Genomic DNA, 13,592 nt, shown 5'->3' with positions numbered 1-13,592 from the left:
TGAATGGTATGATATAAATTTTCTTTTCTCTATCCTATATATATATATATATATATATATATATATATATATATATATATATATATATATATATATATATTAAATAAAAGATCAATCACCATTAGAAGAAAAAGATTTATTATATTTATAGGATAAAGAAAAGTATATACACATTATATGCAACAATACAACTATCCAAAGGTCATAGAAAATTAAATCTCTCCTTAGGTCTACCATTCAAACTTTATTAATTTAACTTTTGGTGTAGAATATTTTTTAGGCATCTTCAACAATGTAAGCTAGATTTTAAGTTAAAATAACTAAAAAGTGAAATATAACTATAAATTTAACAATTTTTCTCCAGCAATACTATTTATTTCAAATATTTTATCAAATCATAGATTTCCATCTGGATAAAGGGCAAAGAAAATAGGAGATAGAAATATAACCATTCAAAATTCGTAACTAAATACACAGCTACCCATTTTACAAAAAGTTATATTTAACTTTGCTTTAAGTGCTCTGTTGGAGATGATGTTTGCTTATTTTTTATAGTTCTAATTTTGAATATTTTTTACTTATTCTTTTAAATTTTGGTTTGGAACATCTCATGCCTTGTTATTCGAAGATAAATATTTTAGATATTATGTTGTGTTTGCTATTTATTGTTGGATTTTAAGTTTATAGATTTATTTTCAGAAAAATCTTATGAAAGAAAAATTGAATGCATACTGTGATTAGAGGGTCGAACCAAGGCTAAAAATCTCACGTTTGGCCATGGTCCAAAGTTGGGGATTTTAAATTTAAAGTCCCTGTCAAGTGTCAAGCAATATGTTTGCAACCTTGATGTCCCCGTGTACCACTTTCAGTGGTGACCCCTCATGGAGAAAAGCTAAACCTTTTGCCACATCCACACATATTTTCTGCCTCGCATGCCAATCATGTTTCAATTGATCGTTTCCTAGACCTGCCAATTTACAAATTAGTTTTAGCAACCAAATTATGTATAGAATTACAACATCGACCATAATTTACTTCTATCTTATTATACTTAGCAACTCCAACAGTTTTCCCATATTTTGATTTTTCTCTACTTTAGGGAAAAATGAGCTTCTTTTGCTCCAACAGATTCCCTATAACTATTCATATTTTAGGAAAAGTGAGGAAAGTGAAAACCAAATTCCCTATATATATAGCAATCTCTAAAATTTTAAGGAAGAATATGGAGATTTTAGAGATTGCTGTAAAATAGAGAATCTGTTGGAGTTGGAAAAGAAAAAGATGCTAAAGCTTTGACTTTTACTTCCCTATTATATGGAAATTAGAGCAACTCCAATAGCTTCCCTATAATTTTTGTATAATAGGGAAGCAAAAGTCAAAGCTTTAGCATCTTTTTCTTCTCAAACTCCAACAGATTCCCTATTTTATAACAATCTCTAAAATCTCCATATTCTTACTTAAATTTTTAGAGATTGCTGTAAATATAGAGAATTTGGTTTTCTCTTTCCTCACTTTCCCTAAAATAGAGATAGTTATAGGGAATCTGTTGGAGCAAAAGAGGCTTATTTTTCCCTAAATTAGTGAAAAATCAAAATATGGGGAAGCTGTTGGAGTTGCGCCATATTTTGATTTTTCACTAATTTTGATTTTTCACCATATTACCAAACTAATAGTAATCATGGCTGTCGTTCTCCATGAACTCATATATCAAGAAAAGCTCATTTTCTTCAACGCACCATTCACATAACCTAATTTAATGTTGTTCTCTAGATAATCTGCCTCCCAAATTAACAGCCCTCTAAACCTTCTCAACCGTATAATAACGAAAATGAGGCATAATAGTAGTGAAGCAACTACACCTATAATAAATATTACATCAAACTGAACTTAATGCATGTATATATACCTAAAAAAATATTAACCTTTTTTGCATGTGATCACTCATAGAGGACAAATATCTCCTTGGGGTATTGATGCAAGTTCTCACTGTAAAGGGGTCGCTGGCAAATTGAACACCACGATGTCCTCTAGTGTCTCCACAAGTGGCTATGTAAATTGCATGCATTCCTCGCACTGCATGGACTATCGTCGATCTCCTAGTTAACGACGATAGGAAAGCGAGTAATGGTGTTTAGATGGTCTAGACTATGGGTGGGAGAGAACCGTAAGTGATTATTTTTTAGGATGAATCCATAACTGCGTGTATATATATCATAGTACCACTGGGTGTTGTTCTGCAACATGCCTACCATGATAGTCAAGTTTCGCCATGCCTTTAGAAAAGATTAGCAGTAGCCAAATCCATAACATGTGGTGTGTACCCGAAACTCATGCGGGTCATGGTCACACATAAAGTTTCACATGCTAGTCTAGTGGGTAGTCAGTCCCATGTAATGTGTCTAAATAGGCGCCAGGTAAATCCAAGTTTCGAAAAACTGCTACTGTGCGATATCTGACGCCGTATAATGTGTTCTTGGTCTGTGATATGCTGAAATATGGAGGCAACTGTAACTAGATACTGAAAATACATTATTCTTGAGAATGATCACGACACGTCCGAATTACACACTTTGTCGAGTTACACCTTCCAAAATGTGTAACTCACTAGCCTCAAGTACCATGCTGATGACCAGGAAAACCCCACAAATATGGTACTGAGGGTCCTGTATCACTAGCCTCATATGGGTTAAGAAACTCATGCAACGATAACACCCTCTAGTCATACCAAGAACACCTTCTATTTATCAAGAAAGAAAACCTAATATTTGTGGTTTAGTTTGGTTTAGATCCTTTAGGCGTAGTCCATAGAGCCCCATCCTTTTTCAAGAGCCTTTTTTCTTAGTTGATTTTAATTTTTCTATTTAATATTAATAAAGCAACGAGATACTTTTGAATCAAATTTTGAGGGGATTATTTTTTTCCTCGGGTTAATTTTGGAATATTACATTTTCTTTTGTGATTGATAGTTTGTGATGTGACTAATAGCTTTGTGTCTCATAAATTATTTTGTAAGAGTTGGCTTCAACATGAGATGTATTCATGTTACAACCAAGTTGCCATGTAGTAACTACTAAAGTTCGAAATAACATCTTCAAGATTTACCTATAATTCTATTGATTTTATGTAGTAATTACATTGATATACTAGTGGGATATCATTTATGACTTGTGAACAATTCTTTGAAAACTTATGTGGTTCAAAATATTTAAAATAGATCAATCATCTAATCAATTTTTATTGTTGGTCTTTGGAATATATGGTTTGTAGTTGTGTACACACACACACTTAAAAGTTGTGAAATCATTTGTAATAGATGAAAAAATATAGCATTAATATTACGCGACATTTAATAAAAATATTTTTTATACTTTAACAAAAATTTACATGTATATTGACAACTCTATATTGTTAATCTAGCTTCATTAACTACACAAATATAACACCAATATTACGCGACATTTAATGAAATACTTTTTATTTCTTCACCAAAAGGTACATGTATATCAAAAACTCACTACACCATAAACTCTCATTCATTGTGCATGAAAAATGCTATATATGTATGCCCAAACTATAATAGGTTCAAGGCTTTTCATAGCATTTTAGAAAATGCTATAGAAAAACTCCACTTCCATAATATTTAAGACACGCTATCATCTATAATACAATAGCATTTATAAAATGTTATTGTCTATGCTTCAATAGCATATGTGAAATGCTATCTTAATTTAATCCTTCAATAGTGTTTACAAAATGCTGTTTCTATAGAATATCACATTTCAACTATTTAGTAGCATTTTGGAATGTTACTATATATATATTTTCTTAAAGCTTTTAGGAATGTATGAAAAGTTCTTATTAGTAATCGCAAAAGCAAAACAAGAGCAAGATAGATAATTAGAATACAAATATAAAATACAAGTAACGTACGTTTCGTAATATATTGCAGAATTGCACAAGTAATTCAGTGTCTCAACCAACAAGGTTTTATCCTTGTAGACTAGTAATACAAACCATAATCCAAAAAATATAATTAAACCAATGTATCACTAATTCTCCAAAACATTATAGAACTAATATAACTTTTCCAAAGCAGATTAACTCTTGCATTATCTCTTAACTGCAAATTTAAATCTCACCAATTAATCATTTCAAAGCTCAAGTGATCAACATGATGAGCACTAATAAGTTGATAATCGAAACTTATATTTCATACATAATTTGAAGGGATAAATTTTCTTGTTCCTCAGTCTCTTGACTCATTTGCCAACCATTCACTGGAAAAGCTTGTTTATGAAGATCTTGAATTATAAGATCCTCATCTTCCCATTTAGCATGTTGTGATTAAGTTTGTTTATCTTGCAAGGAATAATTTTATATGGTAACTTATGAAAAAGTTAATGTATTGTCTGGCTAACAACTTGTATGATCCTTAAAAAAGCCATATATGTGAAAGAGAATACGTAGTCAATAAGAATTAATCAAATATTGAGAAGAAGAAATATGAGAGTGAATATTCAATTTTGTTACTCAAGAAACGTGTAAAATGGTTATGTACAATCTTATTATACTATACATCTGATTACACTACAAGCTAGTCAGTATAATACAGAAAGTGTACTCCTACAAGGAAACTACTAAATACAAATTTTCTCCTACTAATGACTCGCAAGTCAACACTCCTTCTCAAATTGGTGCATAAATATCTCAAACATCCAATTTACCTAGTGAGTCATGAAACACCTTGCTAGACACAACTTTAGTAAGTACGTCTACTAGTTGTTCCTAAGTTGGAATGAAAGGAAAGATAATCATATTTGCATCCAACTTTTCTTTAATGAAGTGAGGAAATTCTACAATATGTAACGTAACGTATGATGACATGTGTAGATCTTCATTGGAGCCTCTATTGATAAAATGATATTTTAAAAATTTTCCCCAAAACCAAAGTAAGAGCATAAGAGCAAGTTCACCCGTTGGGTCACCAGGTCACCCACTATTCATTATTTTTTAGTGTTAATTTCACCCTCTGAGTCACGAGCACAGTGTATTTCGTGCCCTGAGTCACGAGCACAGTGTATTTCGTGCCCTGGGTCACGAGCACAGTGTATTTCGTGACCCAGAGAATGAAAATATACACTAAAAAGTAGTGAATAGTAAGTGACCCGGTGATCCAACGGATGAACTTGCTCTAAGTAACTTTAACTGCAGGAAAAGGATATTGACCGTTGAGTGATATTGACGGTTGCAATGGCGGTTACCAAATGTTGGCAAATGTGTGGTTTTCAACGTACGTTCAATATTCACAACTTCATATCCACTCCACTCTCACTCTTCACACATCTCTTCTTCTTCTTCTTCTTCTTCTCAAATGTCTTGTTCGTCTCTCACTCTCTTTCTTCACCCTCATCCTCCTCGTCTGAACCACCTCAAACCCCACCTGATCTACTCCCTCTCCCCTCTCACCTCATCCCTCTCCTTCAAACCCCACAACATTTGCTTCTCTTCAAACTCCAACTCCCACCACGACGCCACCTCCGAAGAGTCCCGCTGGCTCCGCGAAGAGCACCGCTGGCTGCGAGAGGAACAGCGCTGGCTCCGCGAAGAGCAACGCTGGGCGCGTGACCGCGACTCTCTCCTCCGCGAAATCGCCGACCTTAAGCTCAAAATCCAGGCCTTGGAGCTCCAGAACCCTCTCCAGGCAGGGGCCTCGTCGGAGACTATTGCCAACATCGCCGGGTTGCTGCAGTCGTTGAAGGAGAAGAACCAGATTGCCGAGACGGGGTCGAGTTCCAGAGCGCTGGAGTTGGAAGATCATAATCAGGTGAAGGAGGTGTTCGCTGTTTCGGAAGTGAGGAAGACAAAGGAGGTTCTGAGAAAGGGTTCCGAAGGAGAACATGTCCGAGCAATGCAGGTCTGCTTTTGAAAGGCGAGTTTTTATTTTTTTCGGGTTTCTGTTTTACTGTTTTCTCTTCTGTTTTGATCATGGTAATATCTAGTTTTTTAAAATTGAGTTGCACAAACTTTAAGTAGTGCTAATTTGATGTTGGGGATTAGAAATGTATGGTGTATAATGTGTGCATAGTGTATACCATGTTAAGCTATTTGTATTTAGGTTTCTGTGGTTCATTCATTTTCTAGTTGCATTCTGACTTGTTCTAAATGGGTGATATTGGACAGGAAGCATTGCTAAAATCGGGATTTTACTCGGGTGAAGAAGACATGGAATTTTCCAACTTTTCAAGCGGGACAGAACGAGCTGTCAAGACTTGGCAAGTAAGATTCAAGTTTCAGTCTATGTATTCATGGATGAAGTATAAAGTCTTAAACTTGTCCATTGGAATATAACTTTTGCAATGGTACTTTTTTTAGTTAAAGCTGCTTTTGGATTGCACTTTGACCGTTCATCTCATGGGGTCAATTGGTAATATCTTGTTTGGCAGGCCTCCATAGGTTTGCCTGAAGATGGAATAATGACCGAAGAACTTCTTGAAAGATTATTTGACCCACAAACTGAGGGTGCTGTTGAAACAAAGGTATGTTGGAATCATGAGGTTTTAGGATACATTTATTTGTAGTATTCATGTTAGTTAGTTGTCAGGCTGATCTGGTTCGTGGTCAACACTGTTGCCATAGCCTTGAGATTCCTATATGACATACAATCAGCCGCTTGTAATTGGATACAGTGCATACATAAGTCTAAGCTCCAATATGTCATCCTGTGGAATCGTGTGGTAGTAGCGTAAGCAATCACTTGGGTAACAGGGAACAGTATGCTTCAGTAGGGACAAAGAACTCATTGTTATCCATTTCTTGTGAATTTGTCTTCTTTTTTTTCTACCAGTCATTGCAAATTTGCAACTACTTATAACCGACAGTACCAACCGAAAGCACTATCCTAGGCATACTGAATTAAGAAATGTGCTGTGTTCCACTAACTTACATGAGGTTTCTTGACTCCTGATAGAGCATCCAACCAAGACCACTTCATAATAGGTGGAGTAAACCCTACATGCAGATCCAAGAGTGTTGTCCCATGACCCATGTATTGTATTATTTCTCTTGGTCGTTTTGGTGAAAGTTTGTTCCTATTAAAACCAATTGCAAATAGGAGTCCCATACCTCTTAACCAAAGCCTTATTTCTCCAATCTGGGACAACTCCAATTGTCACCCACTTCAACTGGCAATAACATATAAAAACAATACAAGATAAACAGTTTATACATTTAAGGTTTGATCATATAATCTGAAACTTTAGGTTTTGCATCTATTATTTCCCCAAATATCTAGTTCCACTCTTCAACAAGGGACTACGCTGAGCTGTAATCCTATCATATTAATAGATTTTACTAACTTTTTGGGATTTCAAATGATTTTTAGCTTTCCCCAAAGTGGTTGATCTATTGGGAACAAGTACTATGTGCATGTTTCTGAATGGTTTATCTTGATACTGGCAGCAGACTACTAGGACAGCACAGTCTTCCATCTCAATGGGTACCATTAGGTGTAAATTATATATCTGTAATGTAGAATGTGCCATCTTTCTAATGCCAAACATAGTGCAATATAGTAGCACACTCAAAACTTGTTGAAGTCAATTCTATGTGCAATAATTACTTGGGAATATCTTAATTAATTTGACTCTTTGATGTCTTTCTAGTGAAACGATGTACAGATTGGGGGCATTGGTTGTGTAACATATTTCAGATATGATTACAAGACAGCTGAATGTGATTGGCTGATTGTTTTTCTTTTCTTGGTTGGCCTTTAGCTAGCAACCTCACCACTTTATGATAAATTGTATAGAAATTCTATTTATGATTGAGTGGGCTATGTTGTTCAGGAAGATGCAAATGGAGCTGCAGGTACGTCTGTAACAGAAATTTCAGAGGTGAAGCAAATAGTATTGAAAGAAGATGCTGCAGAGTTAGATGAATCTCACCATAGAGTTTTTCTTCTAGGAGAAAACCGCTGGGAAGAACCTTCAAGACTAAACAAGAAAAAAGGGAGTGAAACCAATACAACAGGTACCACAACAACATGCCTTACTTGCCGTGGGGAAGGTCGCTTATTGTGCACAGGTACGAACAGTCTAATATATCCAAGAGAAGCCTTTTTTTTTCTTTTTCTTTTTTTTGGGTTTCTCTGTGGGACAGAATCACAGAAATGGTTCTCACAGTATTATAAAGAAAATAATTGGTACACATAAGCTTTCCTTTTATGCTATGTTGAGGCAGGGGTCAAGTTGGCTATTTACCCTTTGGTTTCTCTCCTCTGTCGACTCCTTGTTGTGCAATGCATTCATGCTTACTGATCCCCCACTTCTCAGGGTTTCCCTCCAAAAAATCTTGGCTCTAAGTTGATTATCTTTACTATTTCCAATAGCTCAATTGTGAGTCTTTCATGTTTGCTTACTTCATTTAGGAGAAGTGTTTGAAAAAATCGTATTTGAAGCAAAATCTAACTGAGGTCTTAACTGGGCCCATCACCATGGAAACCTCTCCTTTTCCTGTTGGAACTGGTACAACTGCAATGCAAGTCTTAGAATGGCCAGAATCTCCACTGTTGTTGATTAGCAGTTTGCCAATTATAAACATTCTCTTAACTGAGGTTAATAGTTAGTTACACTTTTGAGTCCGACACTGCTTTCACAAGTTGTGCAGCTAACATTCTGGCTGCTTAAGTTTGATTGGATTTGTGACTGAACCTATCAAGAAGGACCAGCTGCATGATTTGTATTTCTCAAATGATTTACAGCTGAGTTTAGCTTGATTTGTGTTCCATTGTATTGTTTTGAAAAGCCTGAACACCTGAACATTCAGAATGCCTAAAAACTGGATTCTGAAGGCCATTGACCCATACTGGATTCGTGGAAGCTGATTTTACACTTTTCCATTGCTTTTTATTGATTTTGATAAACTGCAACCTTGCGATTTGAAGTTAGAATGGTCAATATCCTTATTAGCTTAGCTGTATTTCTTTGTTGCAGAATGTGATGGAACTGGTGAACCTAACATCGAGGAACAGGTGAGAGGATTTTACATACTGAGGCATACATAACACTGCAAAATACACAGAGTATGTTCTAGTCATTTTATTTTCCAGCATTCTCCATATAGTTCTAATATTCTCGTTGAATAGCAGTTCTTGGAATGGATCGATGAAGGAGCAAAGTGTCCATACTGTGAAGGTCTTGGGTTTACAGCTTGCGATGTATGTGGAGGGAAATAGTAAGCTAGATATGATATAGGCGAAGTACATGTACAGTTTTATGCTATAGTGCATGTATTAGTGTAGTACATACCATGTATTACAGTAGTTGCAAATGTAATTTGAAATTGAAGAGATAATAAAGTATTGGCATCTCTGAATTGCCAACTTCCAACACATTAACCGTATGCTTTTAATCTCTTAGCCTCCCTCCGACTTCCCTGACTTGTTCAGCACAGCATACTCAATATAACTCTTCGTTAAAGGCAAAGGTGCTAACATCTTTGCTTTCTGCAATGATATTAACTACTAAAAAGATGACCAAAGCAACTCAGAAAATTCATATCAACTGTATTTTTGGAAAAAAAAATTCCTTCTACAGGTGAAACTTTGATAATAATTTGTTGTTTCGACTTCCTTGAATTAATTTTCTGGGGGAGGAATTGTTTTACCAAGACCTCGAAGTCAGAGTATAGTATTGAGTGAAAATGTCTTTCATTCCCTTGTCTTTGTAGTAATACTTCTGTAATTTAGCCACCGACTGGCTGTAGAATCAACTGGAAACTAAAGTTGAACCAAGAACATCAGGCCGATCATGCATATCTGACCCTCAATTTATCTGATATGCAAGTTGTACAACAAATTTGACGAGCTAGGTCATGAGGATTTGTTATCTCGACGACAATTATCTCGACAAGCAGTGAAGCATATAATTCCAACATGACGCATGGAGCTCATCATAATTATGGACTGATAACTATACAATTGTGTTTGCATTGTGGTATTCCATCTCTTCATGTTCAGAAGAGGCTGCAAGCATATTTCCATATTGTATGTGTAAGATAATGATCAATTGATCACCTCTCGAATCTGTGAGGAAAGAAGAGACCTTCCATTGCAAGATACAACAACTTTTGAGCAGTCGCCGTTTCACAATCCACCGTGTTCTAATTTTAGCAGTACATAATCAGAGAATTAATGGAACAATGACTGGACTTGTGTAAAAGGTACTTTTGGTTTATCATTGTAAGCATAACAGCTGCATCAGAATAATGATGGGACATGATCAAAACCACAGACCTGGCATCATCAACCATTGGCAGCCTCATAAAGTTGTGGAGTTCATAAGCAACTGATGACGCATAATAGAAGCGTTGTGCAATCTCCCTGTAGATTTGTGGAGCAAATAAGTAGGCGACAAGTTGGCCTTCAATCTGTTAATTGTTTCATACTAGCCAGGATTAGACATTCTTGCCACCAATAGCAATTGGTTGTTTGCTGTAGTTTCTTCTCCCAAGCAGGAGCACTCTTTGACTTCTGTTGTTCACCAAGATTTGTTTCTTGATACACCTTTTGCTTTTTCACAAGCCAAAACAGTTGGGAACCAAAACAGCATAGAGCGTCATTTACTTGAAACTAACTGAAGTAGCAATACATACTTCGACCATGTAATGCTCACCACAAAGCAGGGCTAAACTCGCATGTTCTTCTCTTATCAGTTTGCCATTAAAACCAAGTGTAGATGCCTGCTTGAAATAATATGATTTACACCAATGACTTGCTTGAGATTCTCAGGCCATAGATAACGTCACCCATCTTGGCCACATTTTCCTTCTTTCAGCAGCAAACTTGGGTGATTCAGTGATAGCATGTCCATCAGTACTCTAGTGATATATATGCATTTCAAAATGGACTGCATATTGTTAGTCACATCAGCTCCTTGTAGCTATTGAAAAATGATGAACCCTTCCAAAAAGAAATTTTCTTGGCATCTTCTGTAGCTGTTGACCTACTGTTGGATTATTCTCTGAAGATAAGCAAAGAATCCCCAGGCCTATTTTGCCAACCATGTCCTCAGCCAGCCTTGTAGCAGAGATTTAACAATTCTGAAGCTAAAAGTTGGGATCTTCTAAGACTTCCTTGCTTCCACTTGTGTTGCAATCTGTACAAAGGTGAAGGCATATTCATGTCATTCTTTGGTAGGCCGCAGGCCACAATATTAATGTCACAATACTGATACCCTTGCTTGCCAAGGTCTCACCTGCATTTTCTTAGGATGCTCAAATCATGATTCATGCAACCCCTTGAATCCATTACCAACTTTGGTTAAGAGTAATGTTAGGTGAACCACCTAAATCCCACCTTAGGTGGCAGCTTATATGGCGTATCCATATCATCAAAGCATAATTTCTGATTTTAACATTTTTACAAAAATTCCTTTTTTTTTTTTTTTAACTTCCTTGATTTTATCTTTTAAACCCTTTTTTTTTTTTCTTTGTGATATTATCTAGGCAACGTCTTCATCTATCATACGTTTTCTTTTCTCCTCCTCTCACCCCTCCTCAACCCTCTCGCCTCTTCTTCAATTGATCAATGCATGCCTTCTCAATTTGATCTCGGTTTTCCTGCAAGCATCGTCAACAAACGCTCTGCCTAAACATGGTTAGTTTTATTTTTATTTATTTCATTTTTCCCTGAGTATGAAACATGAATAGCATAGCTTGCTTGAAATTAGGGTTTAGGGGGAAGTGGATTTGAATTAGGATTTGATCAACACATTCTTTTCTCCTCCTCTCCTCCTCTCGTCAGTTGGCAGGTCAATAAATTGACCCAGAAAGTGACCCAGAGTAACTTTTTGTGAACAGTATGTCAGTATCTGACTGGTCAAGAAAAAAGGTGGAAATGAAAGGCAAAAAGCAGTGAATAGTCTTAACCAGTCAATCTCAACGGGTGGATTTGCTCTGACAGTGTATTCGTTAGAATAACCAAAAGTGTGACAATGTTGCATACACTCGACCGATTGTATTTGTTGTTCACAATATCCAAGGGCTAATTTCTGCTAAGAACACCCACAGATGGTAAGCAGACGCAATTCTAACACACTTTTTTGAGTTTTCTCATAAAACTTCCTAGCAATTTCTTGACAATCTTATGACACTCTATTCATGAGAATAAAGAAGCACAAGAATGTTGCATACATCATCCTGCTTTCTCATGCAGGGATATACCGAGTACTCCAGATTACAGAACTTAAAATTATAGATCATCTTGTTTGACAATTGGTGCACTAAAAGGCATTAGACTTGCCACCTAAAGACATGGAAAACCAATTACACTACAATCCTTCTTGTCTGAGCTTGTTTGTTCCACGGACGATTTTTTTTTTTTTTTTAATTTGGCGATTTTCCACTGATGAGTTGAACAACCAAAAGTTCAGTTTCAGAAGCGCCAAAGAAAAAAGAGAAACCCAACCTTCGTGCTCTCTCGGTCTGCCGTAGCCGGCATTCATGCCACTGCGTCTCGGTCAGGGAGGGGTGCTTTGTTTTGTTTTCCTCAGTTTGTTAGTTTCTCTAGTTTTTTGGCTTTCTTAGTAGGTACTCGTGTTTGAAGGAGAATAAAGCTTGATGCGCATGGAGGGAGGAGGGCGAGATCGGGATCTTTCCTCCTTAGATCTGATCGTTGACGACGTGTGGGGTGGTTGTTTGCTGGTAAGAAACCCACAGTTGGTATTGCGCTCCAGGCTGGGCTCCCGAGGCTCGAGTTGGTGGTGGTGGGAGGTATGGATTTACTGCCACTTTGCTGGCGGCGTCTGGGCTATGGCAGGCGTAATACAAAGGCGACGGCGGCGCGAATTTGGAAGTGCGGCAATGATAACAGGGATGCCTAGGTTCAAGGTGGCGGAGTCTAGATGTGTAGTAGGGATTCGCTTTTGTTCGGCGCAAATTACTGCAGCAAGGCGATCCCTTGATGATGGGTTGGAGGAGAGCGATGGTGGGTGCCCCACATCTGGTTTTGCTCTTCAGAGAATTGGGGGCTCTTGTGTGTTGGAGAGGGATTTACTGGTGTTAGGTCCCTGCCAGATCGTAGTGTTGTCTTACGGCGGTCGGAGGAGGGTGGATGGCAATAGGTTGTTGGGCGGTGGGTGTGGCGGCCCGCAGCATGGAAGTCCCTTGCTGGGACGAAAGGGGGTTGGGCCGGGTTTAATGTTTGTTGGGCCCTTGGTGGTGGGCAGTTATTACTAGTTTTTAGGGTTTGGTTTCTTTTGTTTTGTTTTTCAGCAATAAGTCACTTTCAAGGTTTTGTTTTAAGTATTAGCTGTTGGGTCGGGTGCACTGCATTTTTTGGCATAGACAATCTTCTATTCGGCGGTCTAGAGGTCATTCCTGTTCTGGAGTTAGGTCAGCAGTGGTGGCGAAAATGTCTGGTCGTGGCATACTAGCATAGACAATCATCCTTGGCCTTCTAGTGGGATTGTTCCTGTTTGATTTCGGGTTGGAGGTGATGGCGATTGGAGCATTTGTGGATTGACAGTGTTGACATGAAGGTGGCAATGATCTTGGATTTACTTTAGTCTCAGGTCTGACGGTCCAGCATTTCATTT

At 37.2% G+C, this 13,592-nt stretch overlaps 1 protein-coding gene across 2 annotated transcripts; it reads left to right on the top strand.

Annotated features, from left to right (window-relative positions):
• Positions 1 to 5,323: 5,323 nt before the first annotated feature.
• Positions 5,324 to 9,388, top strand: LOC133707778 (protein disulfide isomerase pTAC5, chloroplastic). Of its 2 annotated transcripts, XM_062133267.1 has the most exons (7): positions 5,324 to 5,914; positions 6,181 to 6,276; positions 6,444 to 6,536; positions 7,845 to 7,866; positions 7,963 to 8,082; positions 8,991 to 9,028; positions 9,146 to 9,388. In XM_062133267.1, the coding sequence occupies exons 1-7, from the start codon at positions 5,372 to 5,374 to the stop codon at positions 9,230 to 9,232; spliced, it is 999 nt and encodes a 332-aa protein (XP_061989251.1). In that variant the 5' UTR covers positions 5,324 to 5,371; the 3' UTR covers positions 9,233 to 9,388. The 2 variants fall into 2 exon arrangements, with proteins under 2 accessions (XP_061989251.1, XP_061989250.1); XM_062133266.1 differs by having other exon boundaries at positions 5,326 to 5,914; positions 7,845 to 8,082.
• Positions 9,389 to 13,592: the final 4,204 nt, after the last annotated feature.

This window comes from Rosa rugosa, chromosome 5 (genome assembly GCF_958449725.1).
Source record: "Rosa rugosa chromosome 5, drRosRugo1.1, whole genome shotgun sequence".
In the NCBI taxonomy this organism is placed as follows: domain Eukaryota; kingdom Viridiplantae; phylum Streptophyta; class Magnoliopsida; order Rosales; family Rosaceae; genus Rosa; species Rosa rugosa.
Note: the sequence above shows the minus strand (reverse complement) of the source record. Positions and strands in the feature narration are given on the sequence as shown.